General features: G+C 40.9%; 1 protein-coding gene across 1 annotated transcript; it reads left to right on the top strand.

Annotated features, from left to right (window-relative positions):
• Nucleotides 1–518: 518 nt before the first annotated feature.
• On the top strand, nucleotides 519–23,787 carry PI15 (peptidase inhibitor 15). The gene is made up of 6 exons (XM_083451418.1): nucleotides 519–722; nucleotides 1,254–1,585; nucleotides 14,824–14,942; nucleotides 16,088–16,220; nucleotides 16,342–16,457; nucleotides 17,530–23,787. Exons 2-6 carry the CDS (start codon nucleotides 1,313–1,315, stop codon nucleotides 17,663–17,665), a joined length of 777 nt encoding a protein of 258 aa, XP_083307544.1. The 5' UTR covers nucleotides 519–722; nucleotides 1,254–1,312; the 3' UTR covers nucleotides 17,666–23,787.
• Nucleotides 23,788–24,774: the final 987 nt, after the last annotated feature.

Here is a 24,774-nt window from a genome sequence, read left to right as displayed (position 1 = left end):
CTGAACATCTTTCCCAAGTTATCAGTTTATTCATTCCGACTTCACAATTGCCATGAAAATAAACCTATTAGCAGTGCTTCAAATGTCGGCTTCACACAGTACTGCCTAATCAACCAAACACTTCTCTGTTGCTTTAAGCTACTGATTGTACATGCTATAATATCATTATATAAAGAGAACTTACGAAAAATAAAATATATGTGCAATTTATCAGATATATATTTATTAGCACTAGGGATTAGGGAACCAAACTGGATGCCAACCTTGTGTGGGAAGGATATGGTGGGGGCAGGAAAACTGTGGGAAAGGTTGAACGTTTTGAAAGAGAAAAAGGGTTGACTTTTGCCTCTTTGTAGTCAGGGGTAGGGGTGAGTGAAATAATAACCTAATATCCCACAGTAAAAAAACCCCAAAAAACCAGATGGTACCCAATCACTGTGTTTCCTGTGCAAAACTCCTCCCCTTTCATTTTTGGCTGTGCAAAAGACTCTTGGAAAGATTTGCCCTTCGTGGCTCGCACAGACTAACATATAAAAGCTGTTAGCAGCTCCTGTAGCCAGCCGCTAGAAAGCTTGCAAAGTTTCTCTCTCCCTCTCCCTCTCTTTCTCTTTGAGGGTTTGTAATAAGACACACACTTCTTTCCAAGGGTTCACACTAGAGCACAGACAAGAGCTGTTTAACTTGGAAGGACAATACACTAGGCTTTTTGGTTCTGCAAAGAGGTAAGCCATTGAGCTCTGTCAGTTTTCTTTGCATGCACTTTTTTTATTAATGCACATCCTATTTTGCTGGACTCGGTTATTAGCCGTACGAGTGAGATACTGTGTTTCCATGTCTTCTCAGGTTTCTTGCCTATCGCTTTGCAGCTGAATATTTATTGCGGGTGTAGGGTGGGGGGGATGAGTGCAAAAGCACATTCCTAATCACCAGGATGGATGGAGCTTTCATTGTCAGGCTATTAGATGCTCTATGCAGTAGTCAGATGGCCAGTAATAAATCCTGTTGTATGTTATAGGGCAATGTGTGTATATGGTTGCTAGGCAACTTGAGACAAAGCAAGGCATTATTTGACTCTCTGGAAACATTATAGTTTGAGTTACCTTATGTAGATGACTAAACAGCTGAAGAGCTAGGTAAAAATACTATAAATAAATAAACAAACAAACAAACTCAACGTTGGGGAAAACTCATCTGAAAGAGAAAGATATTCACATTCACCCCAGTCATATTATTTAACCATTTTCCCTTTGCAGATCTTCTGCTTACCATTGTGAGTTGAAGTAAATCTTTGCTCCCCACCCCACCACCCAAAATGACAGTAATTTCTGCCATCAGTGGTACCCTCTTGATTTCCATTCTCTGTGAAACAAGTGCAATAGAGTCATACAACTCCACTGAGCTGTTCTTGTCAGCCAATAATTACACGGACGCTGGAGCGGCCTTGAACATTCCTCCGGATTCTGCAAGCCCTCCCAAAACCAGGAGGAAACGATATATTTCACAGAATGACATGATTGCCATTCTGGATTATCACAACCAAGTCAGAGGCAAAGTCTTCCCACCAGCATCTAACATGGAATATATGGTAAGTAGACGTTCATTTACTTCCCTACCCACTCCTGAACTTTAGAAAATATAAAGCTGATGTTTCATGCTACTAAACCAAAGTGGCGCCAAACCGGATGTTGTTGGACTACAACTCCCATCAGCCCCAGGCAGCATGGCCACTGTCCAGGAATGAAGAGAGTGGTAGTCCAACAATGACTGGAAGGCAGTACATTGGATTTTCTTAATATTACACTATGTCATTTCTCCCTCTCTCCTTTCCCACCCTCTTTTAAATTAGACCAGTGGCTTTTGAAGCCTCTCTAGAGCTTTGAATGAACAGAATAACCCAGGCCACTTATGACACAGAAATTTGGGATAGGGTATAATAGTGGCTGCCATGCCACTATTACAGGTCTGTCTTCAGTTGTGCATTTTCTGAATGCCAGTGACCTCTTGCATTAATGCTGCATTGTTTGTATCACTGCAAGGTGCAATACACATCGATGGTGCTTTCTCTATGTAATACACAAAAACAATCAGAAACTTAGTGGAGCGGGGGTGGTGGAGCTTTTCAATCTTCTTTGCAATGGTTTATCTGAATGTAGGGTTCCTACTATACCTAAAATAACAGAATGACCTCCAGATGTTGTTGAATTCCAGTAGTCATCATCTCTAATCAGCATGGCAAAATGGTCAGGGAATGAGGGAATTTGAATGAGGATTTGGGGCGACTTGCTCATATTAATTTACAGCACTTCACCCATAGTTTAGTATCCATGCTTTAATGTTCCCATGGTTTTTAAGGGTTAAACATAACCCTAAAAACCATGGCAATATTAAAGCATGGATATTTTTTAACACTCCGTTTATCGTGATATGTTTGTGTGATACTTCTCTCTTTTGAGAGAGAGAAAGCCAGGAATAGAAGGAAGTATGTTAACATTGCTATGGGACATATTAACATTGCAGACTTGAACTACGTGAACTGCCATTCCCTCTTTCCAGGAAATCATGGTGCTTGTGGTTCTGTGAGGGATATTACTGATCTGTAAAAGAGAATTCTCATCCTGTTCCGCAAACTACAGTCTCCAAGATTCATTCTTTTTTTTTTTAAAGGGAGGGAGGGAAAAGTCATGGCAGTTACCTAATGTGAAGCCAATAAAAGTTTGTAGTGGATTGGCTTAGGTTAAGTTCTCCTCCACTGTACCTAACAATGTAGGCTATTGTTCAGGAAAGCTCATGGTGCATTTAGTAAGTGCAAGTGTGCCACAGCACTTTTGAGTTTTCTTCACCTTGGTTATCTCCTGATACAGGGACAGCCCTCCAGATGTTTAAGACGACAACCCCATCAGCCCAAGCCAGCATGGCCAATGGTCAGGGATATAGAGGCTGTAGTCTAATAACATATGGAAGGCCACAAATTTCCCATCTCTACCTTAAGCAGTGGCATAGGAAGGGGGTGGAGGGGGCGGTCTGCCCCGGGTACCACTCTGGGAGGGGTGACAAGATGGCCGTCCATATGTGCGCTGTCCGTCAGGGCTGCCTTTCGCACGGTGACCATATGGGCTGTAGTCTGTATGCAGTCTGTATGGGCTGTGCTGCCCCAGGTTCCGGAGCGGGTTCCTCCACCACTGACCTTAAGGACTAATAATATAAACAGATATAATAGACCCAGGACAAAAGCAGCGAAAGGGAGAGAAGGGATCAGGGAAGAACAACTTTGAATTGGAATTCAGCCCAAAACCTCCTCCAACCACCCGCTGGAAAAATGGCCTAGAAAGGCCCATCCTCAGCTTATCTAGGAGTTGGGATATAGATCACATATTTCCTGCCGCCTTCTCCTACCTCCTTGTTCCCCACAAAAGGCAGCTAATGTTGCATGGCCATTTTGCACATGGCACCGTTTCCTTGTGGTTGAATCTCATACTGCAGCAGTAACATCTAAAATCTATTAATTGTATGGGATGGTGGATCACCTGGTACTTTACTGCTCCCATACAAGCTGCCCTGATGCCCCACATGACCCATCCAACCCACATGCTCACCAGATACTTTTTCTCTTTAGCTTTTATATTAGAAGAGCATCAAATATGCAACAAAGTAAACAAGAATAGAATGACTTTCTTTGGCTGAAATCCCTCCTTCCTGCCTCATCACTAAAATAACCACCCCATTCCCAGAAAATATAAATTCCATATACAGTGTTGTACATCCAAGTCATTCATCTTCTTTCTACAACATCACAAGAGACATCAGGGGAAAATATGTAAAACGCACAAACACATGAAAACGGGGATCAGAAAGAGCAGGAGATAATCCCAGTGACTGTGCAAACATGCCAGTAGCCCAAGTGTTTAGTCAATGCATTCTAAGGATGGATTCCTGATTCCTTCCCCTTCCCCAATGTTTGCAAAGCTTGCTGTCTTGTATAAGCAGTCTGTCTCTTGGAAGCCAATTTTACCATTTCCGCCATTCAGGTTTGGATTACCTTTGCTGTCGAAGCTTTTCATACCAGACATTTGGCAATAAGTGCAGCACGCTGGAACCAAGCTTGCTGAGAGCCAGGAAATGCCCATGTTCTTGGAATGCAGCCAATCATTAAGTTTGTGGATTCTAAGGGACCAGAATACCTTGTGGTATTGACCAAAAAAATTTCAGGACCCAACAGAATCATCAGCTGAGTGAGATGGACCCAACCTTAACTGTATTCCCCACAATGTAAACTAGAAGAAAAATCTTGCTTAACAAGAGTCATGGGGCGAACCAGTTGATATGCAAGGAAATGGTTGGTTGAACCAGTCTTGTAAATCTAGCAATTCCCATAGTTCTCTCTATGCATGAAACCCTTGCAAATATATACACCGTATTTTTCGCTCTATAACACGCACCCGACCATAACACGCACGTAGTTTTTAGAGGAGGAAAATCCGTAGGCATGCCACCCGTAGGCATTTCCTCCATTACACGCACAGACATTTCCCCTTACTTTCTAGGAGGAAAAAAGTGAGTGTTATGGTGCAAAAAATACGGTAATTGCACAACCAGATTTAGAGCTCTGTTTGCACAATAAAGATTTGCTCTTCCTCCCTCATTAAGTTATAATGTTGGGATGGGGGGGTGTCAGACAATAACCCAATGTTCAAGGAAAGTGGGAAGGTGTTGAGAGGATGTGCAGTAGCCCTGCTCCTCTTTAGCTGCCACCATTGCAGGGAGTCCTGGCATGTGCTGTCTGTGTAGTAAACTAAATGTACAAATACCTTTCTCACTCACTCTGAATGCACAGATGTAGGGGTGAGCTAGCTCTTGTGTCCCAGTGACCCATCTCTAGCATTCCTTGAACTTGTTGAGAGGTTGTATGGTAAAAGGTAAAGGACTCCTAGATGGTTAAGTCCAGTCAATTCGACTGTGGGCTATGGCTCTCATCTCTGCTTTCAGGCCGAGGGAGCCAGCGTTTGTCTGCAGACAGCTTTCTGGGTCATGTGGCCAGCATGACTAAACCGCTTCTGGCACAACGGGACACCGTGACGGAAGCCAGAGCATTTGGAAACTCTGTTAAGCTTCCTGCCACAGCAGTACCTATTTATCTATTCAAGTTGGTATGCTTTCAAACTGCTAGGTTAGCAGAAGCTGAGACAGAGCAACAGGGGCTCACCCCATCATGATCTAGCTCTCCAAAATTTCAGACAGAAGTCTTTCCCAGTTCCACTTGGAGATGCTGGGCCTTCTTCATGCATCTGTTCTGCTGCTGAGCTACAGCTCAGTGAAGCACTTTTGAGGGTACTTCCCTGTGTGTCTTCATTATTCCTACTTGATGCACAAAACTTGTAGCTGACAAGATTCTTATTTGATCTTACAGGTGGTTATGAGGTATGGTGAAAGAGTTAACTTCCAAGATATGTTGCAGTCATGTTATTTAGGATTTTATAGTTTATGACCAACATCTTAAGTTGTCCCTGGAATGCTTCAGGAAGCCAATGCACACTCTGGAGCACCTGCCAGTAATGTGATCCTGCCATTCTAGCCCCCTGGAGATGAATTACTATGTACTACAGCAGCTCTACATATAAAATTTCATTTCTTTGCAGCTTTCAGTGAATGCATTTTAATGTAACAAATAGGCTGGCTCAGCAGAAATTCTGTTACCTACTGAGTAAAGAATTCACATAGTTCTGAAAGGGCTATTGTTTTATTATACAAGAATAATGTTCATCTTAAAGTCACAGGAGCATCTTAGATGGCCACGTATTGCTAACGACTTATCAGAAATATTGACTTATTTTGAGTAGAAAATTCAAAGGAAGGAAGGAAGGAAGGGCATAATTCAAACTTAATTTTAATAGGTGAACCTTTTTAGGAATAATTAACATATATAATAATAACGGAGGTTGTTTTTAACCATATATAATAAATAAGTAAAAAAAACAACAACAGCAAGCAAATCTTCCCTTCAGGACTAGGAGATGGTGCTCCAGTGTCAAGTTGTCTTACTCATGCTCCCCCATCTGAGTTTTGGAACTGCGCAGTGCCAAGAAAATCACTTCAAAAGCAACAGTACTTTTCACTGCAGAGTTCAGGAAATTAATCAAGATAAACTGTGGAAATGAAAAGGGGGGAGCCCAGAACTATAACAATGGATATTTATTTAATCAATTTTGGAGAGAAAATCTAAGTTACTTGTTCTACTGCTACAATTTCTTTTCAGTCTCCAGTTTAAGATCCATAGGATTCAGCACCTCTATAGGAAACTATAGTTTCCTAACTACATTGCAACACTCATTATTTGAATCTTGTCCACTATTGTAGAGAGCTTCGCTGTCTATCTTTCACATCATGGTGGTCAATAGTGGGGAAGGGGGAATTCACTATGTGATGGTCAATTTTCATCTGGTGAAAGTTCTACTAAACAATAAGGGAAGGAGAGTGTCAAATGCATCACATAAAAAGAGCCTGCAGAATCAGGCCAATGGCCCATCTAGTCCAAGATTCTGTACTCACAGTGTCCAAGCAGATGCCTGTAAGAAATTGGTAAACAGGACTCAAGCACAAGAGCATTCATTTCTTCTGTGGCTTCCAGCAACTTAAGTACACAGAGGTCTTAAGAAGACACTAAAAATGGCAGACCAATTAGGGGAACAATAGCATGTCCCCAGTATGCAATTATTATTGGCGTCCAGTACCATCAGCTACAATAATTCTGCAGAGGAGTCTGCCCCTTTTGGGATTTCTACCTTGCTGGACTCAATGCCCTCTTTGATGTACAGGGCGACACCACCAGGTTTCCATTTTGCTCACTATATCAATACTATCCTCTAACTCTTTCTCCTAGGGAAAGAGTTCCATAAGCTTGGCACCACCAAAGAGAAAGCACCAACACATGCAATTATTAACCTAGCTCCCAAACACTTTAGTTGAAATGGCATATATTTTGTATCTCCAAACACACACTATCCTTCTTGGCATAAATTCATACTGCACAATCCTACCTATGTCTAGAAGTATGCAATGGGATTTACTTCCAGGTAAGTGTGTCTAGAAAGTGCAGCCTGAATGAGCCTTTAATTTGATTATAAACTATCCATGTTTCACTGAAAGGTAGTCATTGCAAGTGACACTGGATCCCCTAGCATATTTTGAAGCTCAAATAGCAAATGTCACATGCAGTAGTTAGGAACACATTGTTCGTGCCTACAAATGTGCTGCGCTGAAAGGTCACAAAATGGGTTTGTATTCCAAGGCCACTGGAAAAGGACAAGCCTTCAGAAAACCACAATTGCATGTTTGTGTCAGTTCAGTCTTAGGGACATAGGAAACTGCCTTGCATTAGATCAGACTGGATGCTCATCTAGCCCAATATTGTCCACAGTGACTGACAGCTGGTCTCTAGATCTCAGGCAGAGGTCTCTCACATCACCTAGTATCTGATTCTTTTCACAGGAGAACCTGAGACCTGGGCCCTGCTGAATACAGAGTATGTGCTTTACTGCTTGGGGCTCACCCACACTTCTGCTTGGGTCTGAGCAGTTCTCTGCTTGTCTCATGCTTCCTAGCCATGAGTCCAAGTGGTTTTGCCTTTGCCCACTGCTTTCCCCTGGAAGACCCACTCTTTAGTGCTGAAGCCATTGAAAACCCAATTGACATTTGTTCCAATTGTGGGCTAAACTGTGGTTTTTCCCAAGGTGGGGGGAGTGTGGTGGGGCAAACGGAAGTGTGGACAAGTCCTTAGATAAATAACCTTCCCAGCTCAAGTTATGATCTTACATTCAGTTATGGTTGCATAAAAGACCCTCTGAATTGTTACGAACTAAAAATGCACACTAAATCACAGGCATAGGTTCACTCCACTGAATATCCTTAGAACCTTGCAATATTGTTTTGTACACAACAGTAGGTGGCAAAGGGCTGGGAGCTGAATCTTGCCCTACCTCCAAGTTCCTTTGATAGCAGATAAGTAGACTTGGGCACAAGGAGTCTTGTGACATGTTTGAATACTGTACCAATTTACTGTTAGTCACTCAAAGCTACTCTAAGAAGTTGTGTTGATGCAGAACCTGGGGGTTCTACTGCCTCATCTAACTTTCAATAATGTGTACTGTAGCATATAGAGGACAAGATGTTTTGTGGCACCAGCACTCAGAGTTGTTCAGAAGCAAGGTCAGAGAGAGATGGGGAAATGGAGCTACAATTTATATAACTTAGACAATGGCTCTGTGGACTTACACTGCCAGCCAAATATGGAAGAGACTGCAATTTTGAATAATGTATGGAAATGTTAGGTCCAAAGACATTGCTTAAGTAATGTCTGAAGAGCTTGCATTCGTCAAGGAGCCAACTACTACCTAGGTAGCATATGCAGAGCGCAAGTAGCAGGTGGTTTGGGCTCTACAGCACCCAGGAGAGCTCCCAGATGGCACTTCCAGAAAGGCAGTTGTTGACCCGCTAGAATGCAATGCTCTTTTGAGCCTTTATATTCAAACAAGGCCTGAAAACTGTCAGAGTGCTGCTTCTCAGTTACAGAATTTCTAGGAACAACTTGCTGGCCAATGTTGACATTGAATGGTCTTGGACTGTGAACTATGCCCAGCTAATCAGATACACAATAGACAGTTCAAAATATCAACCATGCAATAAAATTAATCCCACTGAAGATTAACCTCAGTAACCCCCATACTATGTTGACTCAACCTTCAAACTACAGAGAAGGTGACCTTCCCATTTTTCTCCCATTAACAAAAACATATTTAATGAGTGAGGAAGCTCTTACATAAACAAACCTGCTGTCAATCACCCTGCAGTTACTTTGTAAGTTAATTATTGTGCTAAGGAAAATGATGGGACAGGGGGGAAAGAAAAGAAAAGATGTGTGAGTGAAGACATTGCTCAGTCAAAGATTTCAAATATTTTCACTGCAGTGATGCCCACTGCCAAAGTTAAAAGTTACTGTTCAACTTAAAAAGAGGCTTATCTCTTCAGCAGAGGGATACTGCTGTGTCTGGCAGAGGAAGTGGATTTCTTGAAGGGAAATCTCTTGTGCATTCATGCCTCTTCTTTAGATCCCAACCCAGGAACCAACTGGGTAAAATCCCTGCCTCAGAGCTGGTTTCAGTAGCTCATTTCTATATTTGAGATTTGAAAACACATGCAGGGCAGTAGCCAGGAACTAATTGAAAGCATACGTCTTCAAAGCTTTAGAATACCAGAGGCAAATATTATAAATGTGCCTAATAAAGATCCTGGGACTTTCTCTGCAGGCCACTGCTTTTTACTGACATGTGACCATTCTGACATTATAAAGTCACAGCTCTTGCCTTTGGCTTTTGGTGGGATAAATCTTTGCTTACATTTCCAACATGCGAGAAAGGAAATGCAACATCAGAAGCCGCCGTCGGTGTGCAATGTCAGCCAAGAAACATTAACAAGGTCATAGTCATGTTCTTATCATTGCTTTGCCTTGATTTTGGCCAGACTGTCAAAGTGAATGTTTCCAAAACTGAACCTTGACTGGGATATACATGGATACATTAAGAGCACATAATGTCTTTAACATCACAAGATATGCATCTGTTTAAATGCATTGCTATGTTTTTGAAAATTGGCCAGGTCCCTATGAAGTTTTTAATGGCGTATTAAAATCTGAGAACGTGTAAAAAGCTGTAGATTTTTCAACTGACTTCCCTTCCCAGTCCCCCCAAATGATATAATCCACATGGTGGCTTTTTTGTAGCAACCGGCTACAGACTGAACTAAAATTCTTATTGGAAATGTTTTTAAAAAATCAAGCCAGGAAATGTGTTAACAATGAAAGATCACAGAGCAGTTTTAACAAATAGACATTGGAAAGGATCTCCTTTTAGTACAAAGCGCTTCCTGAACTATTAAAAAAAGAAAGGAAGAAAAAAGAAAGGAAGGAAGCAAGGAAGGAATGGCCTAGTTTGAATAGCTATGGCATGAGTGCTTCACTCCAGTTCTCCTGAAAGTGGTCTGATTGGAGGAATATGTACCATATGCAAATTTAATATTTGTGGAAAGTCTTTTAAAAGATCAGTCATCCCAAAATAAATGCAGCCAGATCCCTTGTGAAAGGCAGACATCAGAATTAGGCGTATATTAATGATTTAGTACAATTACTATCTGACTCTTGCCTCAGCTCTGAATGTAGAAAGATCCTATCATATAAGATTCTATATTTTACATATCAAGGAGTTCAGGACTGTGCTCCGAAACATATGGAAACTATTCCCCTTGACATCATTAATTCACTTCCATATCTGAAACAAAACAAAGGAATATTGCGGGTTTTCAGCTATTTAAGTTAACAACAGAATATTCAGTGATGTCACAGGATAAAAATTGCATCCAAAGAATATAATTCCTAGAAATGCTTGGAGATTAATAGTGGAATATAGAAATTAGGATTTGCATGATGAGTTTGGCAAGCACTAAAATCAATCTATAAGACTTTGCAAGAGGTTTATTCTGCTGATGAAATAACAGAGGTTTTGTTTAATTCAACACAAGCAAGGGAAATTTTCAGAAGAACTCCATAGAGCATGGCAAATACAGTGCTTGAATTCTGACAGGTAGAACATGAGAGGTTTCGATCCAGGTCTATGTGCCATCATGCACAGACCACTGCCTCTTGGTCTTAGTTCTCACTATGTGAAATGGAAACAGCAGTAGTCAAGCACACAGGATTAGAAGTAAGCACTGTGCATGTTTTGATAATAAAAGTTAAGTATTTTAAATTAGGGGACAGGGCTTCCAGATCAGCTTCATCCCTAAACTTGGTACTGTACAAATGCCACTGAATTTAGTTTGAAAAAGAAGCCTAAAGCTACCAGTTTGGGATAGTGAAATGTTCATATTTGACTTCCAATAATTCCATTATTTTGTATGGATAATGGAAAATATTTGTAAAGAAGCAGCCTTTCACTGTTTCTATCTATGTGTACACACACACACACACACACACACACACACACACAATGACCAGCGTTTAACAGCAATCTGCAAATGGTCTTGGAAATACACAATATAGTTTCATATATGACATTGTTTCCCACCTGTGCTTACCTGTGAGCCCCTATAGCTATTGGCTGAAGTGCTGTGATGTCCTAGAATCGTAAGAAACAAACATTCTACATGTTGAAAGGAATGACTCCATTTTGGAAGGTCGGCAAACAGTTCAAGGTCTATTAAATATTATTTTGGGATTGGGAAACTATGGGCTGCATCCAGCTAAATTTTACTTGGAGTAGATGCATTGAAATTAATGGACCTGTGTTAGTCCTGTCTATTGATTTCAGGAGGTCTGCTCTAGATACAACTCATTACTTATATTCAGCCAGATCTGTTGACCCACACTTCCTACCAATAATTGGATGGAGTGTGAAATAGGACTAGAATTAGATGTCTGAGAATAGTTTATTAAGGGGAGGGGATTTCTCACAAGTGTAGCAACCTCTTGCTGCATGCATACATTTTATAAGTCCAGAAGTAAGGTGGTGTATGGGATTTTATTCCTGCTGCACATCAAGACAATTTATGCATGGCAACCTCAGTGGATGGATACCATTGACTTGAAATATTGAACCAAACCTTTGTTTATAGTTCTTTAATAGATTACATAGTTACTAATCTAAAACACACACACACAATTGCTCATAGAAAAGTGCCAATTGCTAGCTGATCACAGTATTAATTCATTTCTATTAGTATATGGACTTTCCAATAGATTACAAATGCAAGAATGATTTCTTTGCAAAGGGACAGCTCAGAATCCAGGTGATCTCATAGCTGAAATAAATACATAATGCCAGCCAAATCTGTCTGTATAAATTCCAATGAGCTCATGTGTTTTCATCACTTAGTATGCACTGAAAAGGAGAGGAGAGGCATTTTCCAGTCATGGGTAAAAAGCAGGCAGATAGAGAAGTGGTTTCCTCTATATTAAATACTTGGCCATATATGGTGATTGCTACATAGGTTCCATTGAACTGCTTAAAGAAACAAAGGTCCATAATACAAATGGCCAAGAAAACATCTCTTTCTACCTGCATCACATAGCAGACTGTGGTTGGATGGTGGTGTTAGAGCCAACTTCAGCTGCAAAACATCTTGTACCCTATTTGTTTTCCCAAAGCTGTGGTAGTCTCGTAATCTGGGGAACCGGGTTCGCGTCTCCACTCCTCCACATGCAGCTGCTGGGTGACCTTAGGCCAGTCACACTTCTTTGAAGTCTCTCAGCCCCACTCACCTCACAGAGTGTTTGTTGTGGGGGAGGAAGGGAAAGGAGAATGTTAGCCGCTTTGAGACTCCTTAAAGGGAGTGAAAGGCGGGATATCAAATCCAAACTCTTCTTCTTCTTCTTCTTGTCCACTGTTCATGTCAAGAATCTTTGGATCCACCTACAAAGGCTGATACAACAATCTCTCTTTAGTGTAGTGAAATACTCTCCTTTAAAGTTGTCGCTGCCTGGATCTCCCACTGTGTTCTTCTCTTCCTAAAAGCAGCTGTAGGGGAGGGGTTTTAGATCAGGTCATAATGTAAATGGGGTGTGGTTAACCCTTTTCCTTGTGCTAATTGATGCAAAATCCCTCCTCTCTGAGCTGCTTAAGCAAGAAAGGTGTCTGTATTGTGCTCTATTCCTACCCACCCCTTTTCTGGAGCTAACAGCAATTTCAGAGAGTTGTTTTGCATCATGGAATCCATGCTGGAGAAAGAGTTAAAAAATCCCTTCTGGCTTGCCAAAGAGCCCAATCCAAATCTTCCTGCCATGATATATGGCATGTGGGAGATCTGATCACAGAACCCTTGCAACATGTGTAGTTTGACCCTAAGTTAAACACTATTCAAACACTATTCATTTAAAGCACTTTGATACTACTTTCAACAGTCATGGCTTCCCCCCAAGAATTCTGGGAGCTGTATTTTGTTAAAGGTACTGAGAGTTGTGAGCAGACCCCTACCCCCCCTCACAAAGCTACACGTCTCAGAATAGCTCTGCCAAATGGATCACTGTGCGGTGAAAACATTTCCCAAGCACCCTAGAAATGACTGCATATTTGGATCTGATTATTCATGTTATGTCAAGTGGGAAGGGCATTCCAGAGATTACATCAGGTTTATTCACACCCAATATCGTCCATATACTTTTTTTTAAACAGAGGGACATGATTTATGCATAAGGACTCAAGTGCCTTGGAATTGGTTTCCTTGATAGAAATGAAAAATCTGTCTGTGTGTGCGCGCATGCATGTGTGTGTGTGTGTGACAGGATGTGCTCAGAATCCTCCGCGCCACAACACATAGGATTGTAAGCTTGCCCAGCAAATAAACATGATGATTCCCCTTCAGATCCACCCCCCCATGCACCAATGTCATGAATAAAGCTGGCAGGGGCAGAGATGCTGGGAGCAGGTGTACTGCACACAGTCCCCTAGCTCCCTTCATATATTGAGTTTCCAGTACATTTCCGAGCACAATTCAAAGTGTTGGTGCTGACCTTTAAAGCCCTAAACGGCCTTGGTCTAGTATACCTCAAGGAGCGTCTCCACCCCCATCGTTCTGCCAGGACACTGAGGTCCAGCGCCGAGGGTCTTCTGGGGGTTCCCTTGCTGAGAGAAGCCAAGTTACAGGAAACCAGGCAGAGGGCCTTCTCAGTAGTGGAACGCCCTCTCATCAGATTTCAAGGAAATAAGCAGCTATCCTCTTTTTAAAAGACATCTGAATGCAGCCCTGTTTAGGGAAGCTTTTAATGTTTAACAGACCATTGTATTTTAATATTTTGTTGGAAGCCGCCCAGAGTGCCTGGGAAAACCCAGTCAGATGGGTGGGGTATAAATAAATTATTATTATTATTATTATTATTAGAACTGCATAGGCAAATGCCGGAAAAAGCTTATACATGCATAGAATTAAGCCTCAGGGGCCTGCCAGACATCATTTTTATTGTGCATTCATGACGATTTGTGCTCATGATGCTATTGAGGCAGTCTCTTGTGATCCCATGTCCAAGACTATTTGCACTTGGGTGGTCATACTGCTTCTAAGCAATGTACACCCTGTAACTTTCTGCCGAAGTCCTGTAACTTTTTTATCACAAATGTTCAGGTTTGGGGTTTTTGTCACACTTTTGTTGTGCCAGAGCACCTCCGGGTAGCAATAACATGGTAGCATGGGTAAAGCTGAGTCACCACCATCATGTTTGGTCGATCCATCAGGTTGTGTAAGAAACATGGCAGAAGTGACTAATCTGATTTAGGGAAGAGGGAAAGTTCTGCCACACACCATGCAGTTGCCTTCAACTCTCTCTGTTTCATACACAGTGCTGTTTTTATAGAAAAAGAGGTGCCCCCACGAATGCCTTCCTTGTTCTCTTCTACAGTGGTACCTCTAGTTAAGAACTTAATTCATTCCGGAGGTCCGTTCTTAACCTGAAACCATTCTTAACCTGAGGTACAACTTTAGCTAATGGGGCCTCCTGCTGTCACCGTGCCACTGGCGCACGATTTCTGTTCTCAACCTGAGGTAAAGTTCTTAACCCAAGGTACTACTTCCGGGTTAGCAGAGTCTGTAACCTGAAGTGTCTGTAACCTGAGGTGTTTGTAACCCACGGTACCACTGTAATGCCAATGGAGCCCACTTGAGAGGTGTGGAATTCCATTGAACTGCGGCTGAGAAAAGCCCTGCTCCCACTTAATACAATGCAGTTAATATTTTAGAACTCCCCACCCTGTTTCTGTGTTCAGTATTACTAAAGAATATGTATTTTTCCAGGTGTGGGATGAAAATCTAGCCAAGTCTGCTGAAGCATGGGCTGCCACCTGCATTTGGGACCATGGCCCTTCATACTTAATGAGATTCTTGGGACAAAATCTGTCGGTACGGACTGGAAGGTGGGCAGATGACTTGTAGCATATCTTCATTCAATGTATTTTGCCAACAGTTACCCTGATGCAGAAGATTCCTGAGAACATTGGCACAAAAGCAACCCCTTTCACTTAGTTAGTGAGCCAGCTTCACACATGCAATAGGATCCAGGCACAGAGCATTCCTTTCCAGTGAAGTAAACAGAGAAGCCTATTTGTGCAGGGGTACTCTGTGTACACTGGAGCACATGGATCAGCAATGGGGTCTGACACAACACAGTGACTGTTGCTATTTTGGTAAAGAAAATTACTGCGATGTGGGTCCAAGAATACATGATATACAAATTAGGCAAAGAGATCACTCTTTAGTTGTTGTAAATGTATGCAAATGTTCACATTTCATTTTTTAAAATACTGTTTTATTGTTCACCATTTGGAAACTTCTAAAATTCTAAAAGGACATATACACAAAAAATAAAATACAGTGGTGCCTCGCAAGACGAAATTAATTCGTTCCGCGAGTCTCTTCGTCTAGCGGTTTTTTCGTCTTGCAAAGCAACCCTATTAGCGGCTTAGCGGATTAGCGCTATTAGCGGTTTAGCGGCTATTAGCGGCTATTAAAGGCTTAAGGGATTAGCGGATTAGCTGCTAAAAGGCTATTAGTGGTTTAGCGGCTTAGAAAAAGGGGGTGGGGAGCGAAAAAAAATCTCAAGACTTGCAAGACATTTTCGTCTTGCGAAGCAAGCCCATAGAGAAATTCGTCCTGCGAAGCGCATTGAAAAACGGAAAACCCTTTCGTCTAGCAGGTTTTCCGTCTTGCGAGGCATTCGTCTTGCGGGGCACCACTGTAATCACCTTCACAACTCTGTCCATCTAGCAAAATCAGAAGCTATATAAATAACAGATTATGTAGAAGTATCAGCAACACTCTAGCATCAAACAGAGCATGCATTTTCTTCAGCATGTCCCAGTGCTTATTCACAAAAATATACGTCAGTTTTTCAAGACGCCATGATCATGGAAATCGTAGTCACTCTGTAAGAGGCCAGAGCGTACCTGAGAACTTGATCACGTGGAGGAAATAACCACAGCCTAATATCTGTCTTATGCACATCAATAATGCTGAACATTCAGAAATGTCCCTATCTCTCTGTGACTTCAATCACACCTAGGTATCGATCTATTCTCCAGCTGGTGAAGCCATGGTACGATGAAGTGAAAGACTACGCATTTCCATATCCTCAGGACTGTAATCCAAGGTGTCCGCTGAGATGCTATGGGCCTGTGTGCACACATTACACCCAGGTGATTTGAGTTCAGCTTTTCATACATCAATATCATGCTTCAGTTCAATGCTCGGCTCCCTACACTATCTGTGTTTCTCTCCACATTTGACTCTAACAAATGGATATTAATCTTTCTCCAGATGGTTTGGGCCACTTCCAATCGAATAGGCTGTGCAATCCACACATGCCACAACATGAATGTCTGGGGGTCAGTCTGGCGACGAGCTGTTTATTTGGTATGCAACTATGCCCCAAAGTAAGTAGCTCTCTTTTCTTTTCACCAGCTTTCATATTAGCATGCAGGCTATCTGACTGAGCTGACTCATCATCTTTTCAGTGGTGCAACAGAGCAAGAAGAGGCTGGAAGCGCAGATCTGGGGCTTTTTTTCACAGTATGAGTGATGATGTCATCTGCCAGAGGGCCAGGGCAGATCCTCCTTGCTCTGGACAGCAAATGAGGATATAATGGCACTTTCACGTTTTTTCTATCTACTCTCTTCTATCTTTTGTGACAGATGAGAGTAGAGCAAGGGTGGGTAATCAGACTCTGAATACCATTAAGCTCTGAGGGCACAGTCAATGGGTAGGGATGATGGGAACTATAATACAGCAACATCTGGAAGGACATGGGTTTTCCAGCACTGGCAGCTTCTCTGCCACATCTGGGTGGCAGGGCAGGCAGGGGTTCTTCTTCAAAGCCTGGCATTCTTGCTTAGGTGGCCTGGCTTTGTCTGTATGCTTCCAACCCTACATTTGCAGCCACAGGGGCTAGAAACTTGAATAACATGAATATCACATCTGGTTATGATACTATTCCGTATCAAGTACCAAACTCTGTGATTTTCTTCTTCTTCACCGAATCACACAATAGACTTAGCCCTACATACAACATCAACGTCATCATCATCAACAACAATAACACTTTATTACGGTCGTAGACCAGCATAAGGAGGGAGGGGTACAATCATTTTAAAAACAACAACATGTTTTTTATTTTAAAAAAACTAAAAGGAGGTAAAACAGAATATATATATATATATAAGTCCATAAGAATCCAAAAGAGGCGAAGAAGGTCTAAAACAAGGGTTAGGAACATCAGACAAGAGTGAAAGAGCGCAAAAAGCTAGTATATATAAGACCACAGCTAACAGTCTACAGAGCACTCCAATACGAGTACTCATTATATCTAGTTTGTGGCACAGATCATCTGAGCGCTGCTTTGCAGAATCTTTAGCCCTACATAACAGATAGAAAACTAAACCTAATTGATCTGTTGGAGAGATACAGTGATTCTATGTGCTAATCACATTATTACTTTTATTCCTCAGGGGGAACTGGATTGGAGAAGCGCCATATAAAGTAGGGGTGCCGTGTTCCGCTTGCCCTCCCAGTTATGGAGGATCCTGCACTGACAATCTTTGTTTTCCAGGAGTAACATCAAACTACTTATATTGGTTTAAGTAAAATAGTGCAGCATCCCAATAACTATTCTGGTCAAATGAGACTGTAACACAATATTGTATATTGAACTTTGCACATATTGTATGTAAATAATTTTAATAATATTAATAATAAATGTACTTTGTGAAGTAGTTTGAATAATTAGATTTCTGGATGTGGCAAAAATCCTCTTCAGCCCTGCTTAATTGACAGTCACCCTTCCAGATCACTGATAGGCAGAGAGGGATATCATATATTTACAAAGAGAAAGAAAAGGAAGCTATAGAAATGGCAAGTAATGGAGCGATCCACAAACAATCTCAACTGGGTTACTTGGATTTAAGGTAATTAAATTCTGCTTCCTTAAAAGTCATTAGGAATATATTTTCTTATCTTCAAAAACTCCACCATTACAGGGTTGTAGTGACATGCAATGTTCTGAGTTCTACAAATGTCTTCTAGCCAAACTGGCAAAATAGAAGATATGTACAAATCAAGCAATTTAAGGAACACAAATTAACTCTGTAATAGAACAAAATCACCTATGAATTATTCTTTTGTGTGTCTGTTATTCTTTAGAATGAGAAAAGCAAGTGCATTTTGGTAAAATAATAATCATAATGTTTGTGAAAAAGGGGGGGGGAGGGAGGTCTTCAGATGATTTTGTGAGGAAAAATTTACTTAAACCTTAGCAGTGTATGTTTTGTACAGGGTTCTTGTTCCAGAATCTAAGCAGTATTAAGCAAATGTTCTAGTTTATTTCTTTTCTTCAAAGCATGCGCGTTACTGCAATTGTGGCCTGGTGCTATGGACTTATTTTATCTGTGAGAGCACAAATAATGGAAAACGTTGCTGCAGCAAGTAACATCCTAGCCATGTCAAAAGAGGCAGAACTTTCTGGCTGTGCCCTTCTTGACAAAGCTTTTCTGACCAGATGCTCATACCTGAAGCCATAAAAGTTTTTTTGGACACTGCAGGGTGGTCCCCTTATCCCCTTGGATCGGTACTCCCTGTTGGCAAAGCAGATCTGATAGCTGCTGTCATGCTAATACAGGTCCCAGGACCACATCAAGATGTTCAGTAACATTAGATGGATGGAGCTGTTAGGCTCCTTCATTCGTGGTAGAAAATTTGCTGCATTTGCCTTGTTTGCTGTTCCTTATGACCAAGTCAGACTCAGTTCACTACCTTTATCTTTAACTGGCTCTGTTCTGTTAAACTAGGTAACAGAGTTGTGAGTGATAGTTGTGATCGAACCTTTGCAGTCATATATCTGAATGGAATGCCAGGCAGAGTAAGCATAGATGTATTTGCTGCAGATGACCACAGTAACACGTGGATGTCTGGAGCTGGGGCTAGCAGCATGCAAATGCTAGAGGTAGGGCCAGGAACACAATACTGCCCCCCATAATTATGTAATATCCCTTTCACATGTTACTAAAGAGCTAAAGCGTAACTGATATTCATGGGTGCAACATCAAACTGATTTTACTCTTGTGAAATAAGCTGTTGTTCTTTTTGTATGAATGATCTCCTCTAGGGAGAGAATGAGTGTTGAGAAAAATGCAAATCCTATATATTTTAAATATTTTTTTTTGGGGGGGGGGATAAGTATGACATTAAAAACGCAATACTTTTTAAAAAAACAGTGTTTATGCTTTCTAAACAGAACTAGTAACTGTAAATATATGATTCTGTAATGTAGCAGAAACTATTACATATATATGGTACTGTTAACTGTTATTCTTCTACATTGTATGAATAAGCTGATTCTGTGGAATAGCTGTCTTTCAACAGTTCAAGTAACAAAAGTTTTCTATTATCAAAGAGGTGCATAAGCTTTTTCACAGTCTACAACAATGGTGCTAAGAATGGGGGAAAGTCTGGCTGCATTGAAAGCAATTACTTTTTTAAAAAACAACAACATTCCTTTCAGTGAAGCCAGGTTTAACCCATTATAAACACACTGTTAAGTGCAACAGGAAACAAAAATGAGATAAGCTATTTCATAAGAGCAGCTTCGTTTTAAAAAGGCAGCAAGTTTTGGAGGGTTCAAAAAAACTTTCCCCTCCATACAGCTAGGAGACATTTCAATGCATTACATATTTGACTTATATGACTGAAGAATAGTAGGATGTTTTAAAATACTGTGTTTACCTGTAATCTTGTGTTACTTACTATCAGCTTTCGGTTGATTGGTGCCAGTGGGTTTTAAACTAGGTTCCTCAGAAACACAGGGTTTATCAATAAGATGTTCAGCAGTGGCAGTCAAACTTTCCTGAAAGACAACTTGGGTCATCTCTATTACTATTGATCTTCTGTGATATAAAGGAAAGGTGGTTATATTTCGGTGCCTTCAGTTAGTGTGGAGAAATGGGAAGAGCCTAGCAGGCCAGGCCAATGACTGATTGGCAGATGCATAGGTTCCTTAGCAGAACAATATGGGTCCCTTGGCAAACAAACTTATGTAGAAAACATTCTTTGACTATATGAGGTTTGAAAGCCATTGGTTATATAATAGCAAAGTTGAGAAATGTACATTTACCTCCATGGCCAGTATCAAATGGTGCTTGAGAGAACAGCTCCGTGTGAGGCTATGTGTTTTTTGCTAACAACAATGGGACCATTCTAGAGAGAGCTTAGACAACAATCAATCAAATATCTGGAGCAACAGCTACTCAACTGCTGTCTTGCTTCATTGCTGGGAAGTACACAGTGTACAAAATTGGAGCAGCACAAATGTTGCAGAAAGAATGTGCTGCAGTTTCTTTTTTAACAGAGGAGAAATTCTGGTGACTAGTCCCTGCAGTCTTTCACTGGAATTGCCATTTTTCTCAATGCCTTCATTATTACAGGGCTGCATGTTGATTAAGTTTAGGGTGAAAACTGATCAGTGACTTCCTGACTGGTATAGGCATGCCATTGTAAAAATACATTTTTGGAGCATTGCAATCTTTTTCTCCTTCAAATATGAAACAAATATTTACAAAAAAATGGGGGGGGGGGGCGAGGACTAGAACAGAGTAAACTGAATTGGTCTTCCAGATGCATGGTGAATCAGTGGGCTAGCTTGTCCAAAATGTTGTTAGCAGTCTAACACAGCTTTCACATGTTTTAATAATTACTTGAGTATTTTGGCTGATTTCCTCACCAAACAACCATTTTTGGTGCTAACATTTCATGCTTATAGTGTTAACTACACAGGATGGTGCTAGAAATGTTTTCTTTGAGTGGTAGCTTTACTTTTGATATTACCAAATGTGCCCTGATAATTGTCACCTTCATGACAAGGAGAAGCAGATTGTCCTATAGGATACACAAAATCTCTTTACCAAAGCACTCCACATCCTGTGACATCAACATCAGGTTGTTTAAATGGCTATCAAGGCAATCTTTAGTAAAACAAATGAGATGAGAAAAGAATATAGGCCATGCAAACTAGTGGCTTAGGTTTAAAAGGGAACCAAATTGCTTTGGTAGAGTGCAGTACCCAAAAAATAGAGTGGTACTTAAAAAACCCCAAACCCTCACCTTTTTTGTAGGCTTGGAATTTATAACTTATTGATAGAAGCCTTTTGATTCATTTAAGAATGCCCTAATTAATCAGAAAGTGGGTGTTGTTGTTTTTTAAAAAAACACCTTACTATTTTAAAAAAATATAAGTAGTTATAAAAACCACAAGAGGAATTCTGTCACACAGGAGGAAATGTTGAGCCTTCTGTTCATGCATAATCTAGAAAGCAAATAAAGTATTCATTTTGCTTCAGGACTATTGTTCTTTACTCAAATCCAGATTTCTGCAAATTTAATTGATTGGCCAACCAATTATTTAACTAAGAATGGTATTGCTGAAAGTGGTTAAACCACCCCACCTGAAGCTCTGCTGGGCTCTTGCCAGCAAGGCAAAGTGAAGGCAAAGGTGTGCTGTTATTGTGCTTTTCTGTTATTTTCTAGCTTTGAACACATTCACACTTCAGCCTTCCCATTGGGAGCAATCAGAGTAAAAGACTTAAACCAGCACTTAAGCTTGCCTAAATCTCTGCCTGGTTTGGGAGCATGTCAGGTGGCTGAGAAAGCTTTGAATCCTTTAAATCCAAGCCATTTCCTGTTCCTCCATTAGCAAGCCCAGAAACCACCCTGAAACACCACCCTTTTGGACCTTGTCAGTGTTGGTTTGACCAGGGCACCAAAGATTTCCACAGGGATGGGGCAGGGCTGTTCTGCTACATGAAGGGAATAGGAGTCTTCTAACAACTCTTGGCACCCTGAACAAACTACAGATCCCAGGGTACTTTGCAGCCATGGATTTTTAAAGTGGTATGATACTGCTTTACATGTGTATAGTGCAGATAGGGCTTGGCATAAGCAAAACTGATGATTGCAATCCATCTGAAAGAATGAATATGAAAATGATGGCATATTCAAATATATTTTTTTATCTTCTGCAAGAAGGAAAATATCAGTGGAACTGAATATCAGTGGGATCACAACAATAATCAAACTTCACATTCTGAAGCTGTAATGGTTTCTTTAAAATCCTTGTTGACTATAGTGCTATAACCATATAAGTAAATGGTTTCAAGACTCTGGGCATTATGTAGGGACATTTTTTACATTCATCATAAGTAACTGTAGCAGTCCTGGTCACAATGACCCAAATGCTCCCAAACAATGATAGTTGAAAGTAATAGGCAGCCTAGTAATAATAAATGTACTCTCTTTCTCCAAATTCAACATGCGATTAAATGGCAATCAAGCTGTTTCACTAAGCATGTTTTTGCCAGCCAGCTGAACAGCCCATATATTCTACCACTGATGGAAAATCATGCAATGATGCACAAAGGAACCCGTAAAAACAACTATCTCAGATGTATTCACTGATAATACAGCAACCTGAGGTATATTAACCCATAAAGCTTGAGGCCGCTTAAAGTCATACACCCGAAATGTTTTAAATGTACCCATAAACCTTGTGAATTTGGAATGCAACAAATACATCTTGAACCTGCATATCATAGATCAGATGTCAAAAGCAAATTAGGAATATGGTAAGAAAGTAAATAAATGGAATAGAGATCCATGCACCAGGGAGCTCTGGATATCTGCGGCTCCATGAGAAGTGTGCACTTGGGGCAGCATTCTGCTGCTACATAAGCAGCCCCGATAAACCACTGATTTTGGCTTTTGCTGCAAAATACTTAATATATCTCAGTTTGTACAGTTTGTTTGGGAGCAGCTGCCATGGTAGGGCAGTGCTATGGAGTGAACCAAAACATTTCTGCTGCTCACCTGGAGGGTGCAGGTTTGCGGCAGGGTGCAGTCAAGTTGAGGTTATGTGGGTGCACTGGCAGAGTCAGTCCGTTTCCAGCAGTGTACTCATGCAACCCGGACTTGGTGCCACACTGCCCAGCCCCCATACCGTCCAGGTAAGTAGCAGAAACACAACTGTGTGTGTGTGGCTCTGTGGCACCCGTCTACCATGCCAGCTCCTCCTATTCTTTGTACTACAACAAATGCCTTGTTTGTACATCACCATAAACTATAGCTTGTCATGATGTATGAACTGGGAACTGCTTTTCATTAGCTATGGTTTGTCTGAACTTGCCAGATTTGTAAACCATGGTTTGAAGTTGGGTTGCTTGGGCATATAATTGGTGAAAATGAAGGAAAATACTTCCAGTCCTCCTTTATATGAATACTTGAGTCTGAGGAAGTGCACAAACCTGAGGCTCACTCAGGTAGCACTACGTTACGGTATTACACCCAAACTCAGCCGATGTTATGAGGACTGCTTGAAGTGGACTTTCAAACTTGCTAAATACAATATGCTGATTGCTATCTGGAAGCAGCAATTAAAAGGTATTTTTAATGTATTTATATGACAGAACATCTGTTTCCCTTTTATATTTCTGTAACCTTTATTGGGTGTTCCCCACCTTTAAGATTTCCTGAGAATAAAGTTCATTGTTTGACACGGGTGTTGCAATGAATAAGCTTATTTCCCCCCATATTATTATGGTTTTATTATGAATTGTGGCAAATATTACACTCTCTACTCTTGATCTTGTGGAAACATAAAAGTGTAGATCGTTTTGAGTGAATGTATAAGAATATGCATTTAAATAAAAATGGTCAGTATTTCATCAGTTTCATTGTTATTTTTGCCCCTTTGCACAAACGTTTGGGATCAGTTTTCATTGGAGGAGCAGAAAATGCATGAACAAGCATGCACTATATCACCCACATGCCTTGATTGGGATAGGTGTGTGTGAATCAGTCCTGATTGGTATGAATCAGTGTTCTATTGAAAGCGTATTTTGTGTCTCTTAGCTTGTTAGTCTGTACATGGATGTGAAGGGCTGGTCTGTCAGTCAATCAAAAGACATATTTGGCAAAGGCAACTTCTGGGGGGAAATCTCATTGGGGAAAACCTTAGAAGATGCAGATTGCAGTGCTTAAAAAGGCTGATTCATAGTTAAATTTGTCAGCAATTGTAGCTGCATTTTTCCAGGAGCCACAATCACAGTGATGCCTTCCAGCTCCCTGCACATAAAACTGAATTTACACTCGTTTTTTTCATGTGGTTGTGTGAAAGAATGTTACAACTACTATGAACAAGGGTGAACCAGCCATCATGTTTCTTAAAGCACAGGCAAAATAAATATGCCTCAGAGTGCCATTTAGTACTATGCCCAGATTCCTAATTAGAGCAGTTTTACATGCATAGGTTATATATGAATCTGCACCCAGTTTCTTGGTTGTGTGCCAGTCTGTAATGTTGTATTATTATAGCAAAGTAAAACTAAAAATAGTTTCAAATAACCCTTTGCTGTACCTTCAATTTTGTCAGTAATTATAGCAGCTTACTGATGACCAAAGCCAAGAATGTGATTCAGTGGGTTCATGAAGTAGGTTTATAATGCTATCAAGCTGCAATAGGTCAGGTTCTGGACTGTGGGGTTCCAGCAAAGGGGGAGGGGCATTGCTCTAGGCTGAAGCAGGATTGGGTTCCAGAGTTGGGTGTGTGGGGGGAGAGAGCCATGGGCCAGGAGGTGTAATCAAAGCTACAAAGAAATCAATGTCTCATAGAGTAACCTGTATGAGGACCAGGTCAGAAGCACATAAGCAGTCAA

This window comes from Podarcis tiliguerta (assembly GCF_965153285.1).
Source record: "Podarcis tiliguerta genome assembly, chromosome: 7".
NCBI classification, from domain to species: Eukaryota; Metazoa; Chordata; class Lepidosauria; order Squamata; family Lacertidae; genus Podarcis; species Podarcis tiliguerta.
Note: the sequence above shows the minus strand (reverse complement) of the source record. Positions and strands in the feature narration are given on the sequence as shown.

Excerpts from the sequence above, each read along its gene's own strand:
- PI15 (XM_083451418.1), top strand. The coding sequence starts at position 1,313 with ATGACAGTAATTTCTGCCATCAGTGGTACCCTCTTGATTTCCATTCTC. Across the intron at positions 1,586-14,823 it reads CATCTAACATGGAATATATG|GTGTGGGATGAAAATCTAGC; the intron begins GTAAGTAGACGT and ends GTATTTTTCCAG. Across the intron at positions 16,458-17,529 it reads GTATGCAACTATGCCCCAAA|GGGGAACTGGATTGGAGAAG; the intron begins GTAAGTAGCTCT and ends TTTATTCCTCAG.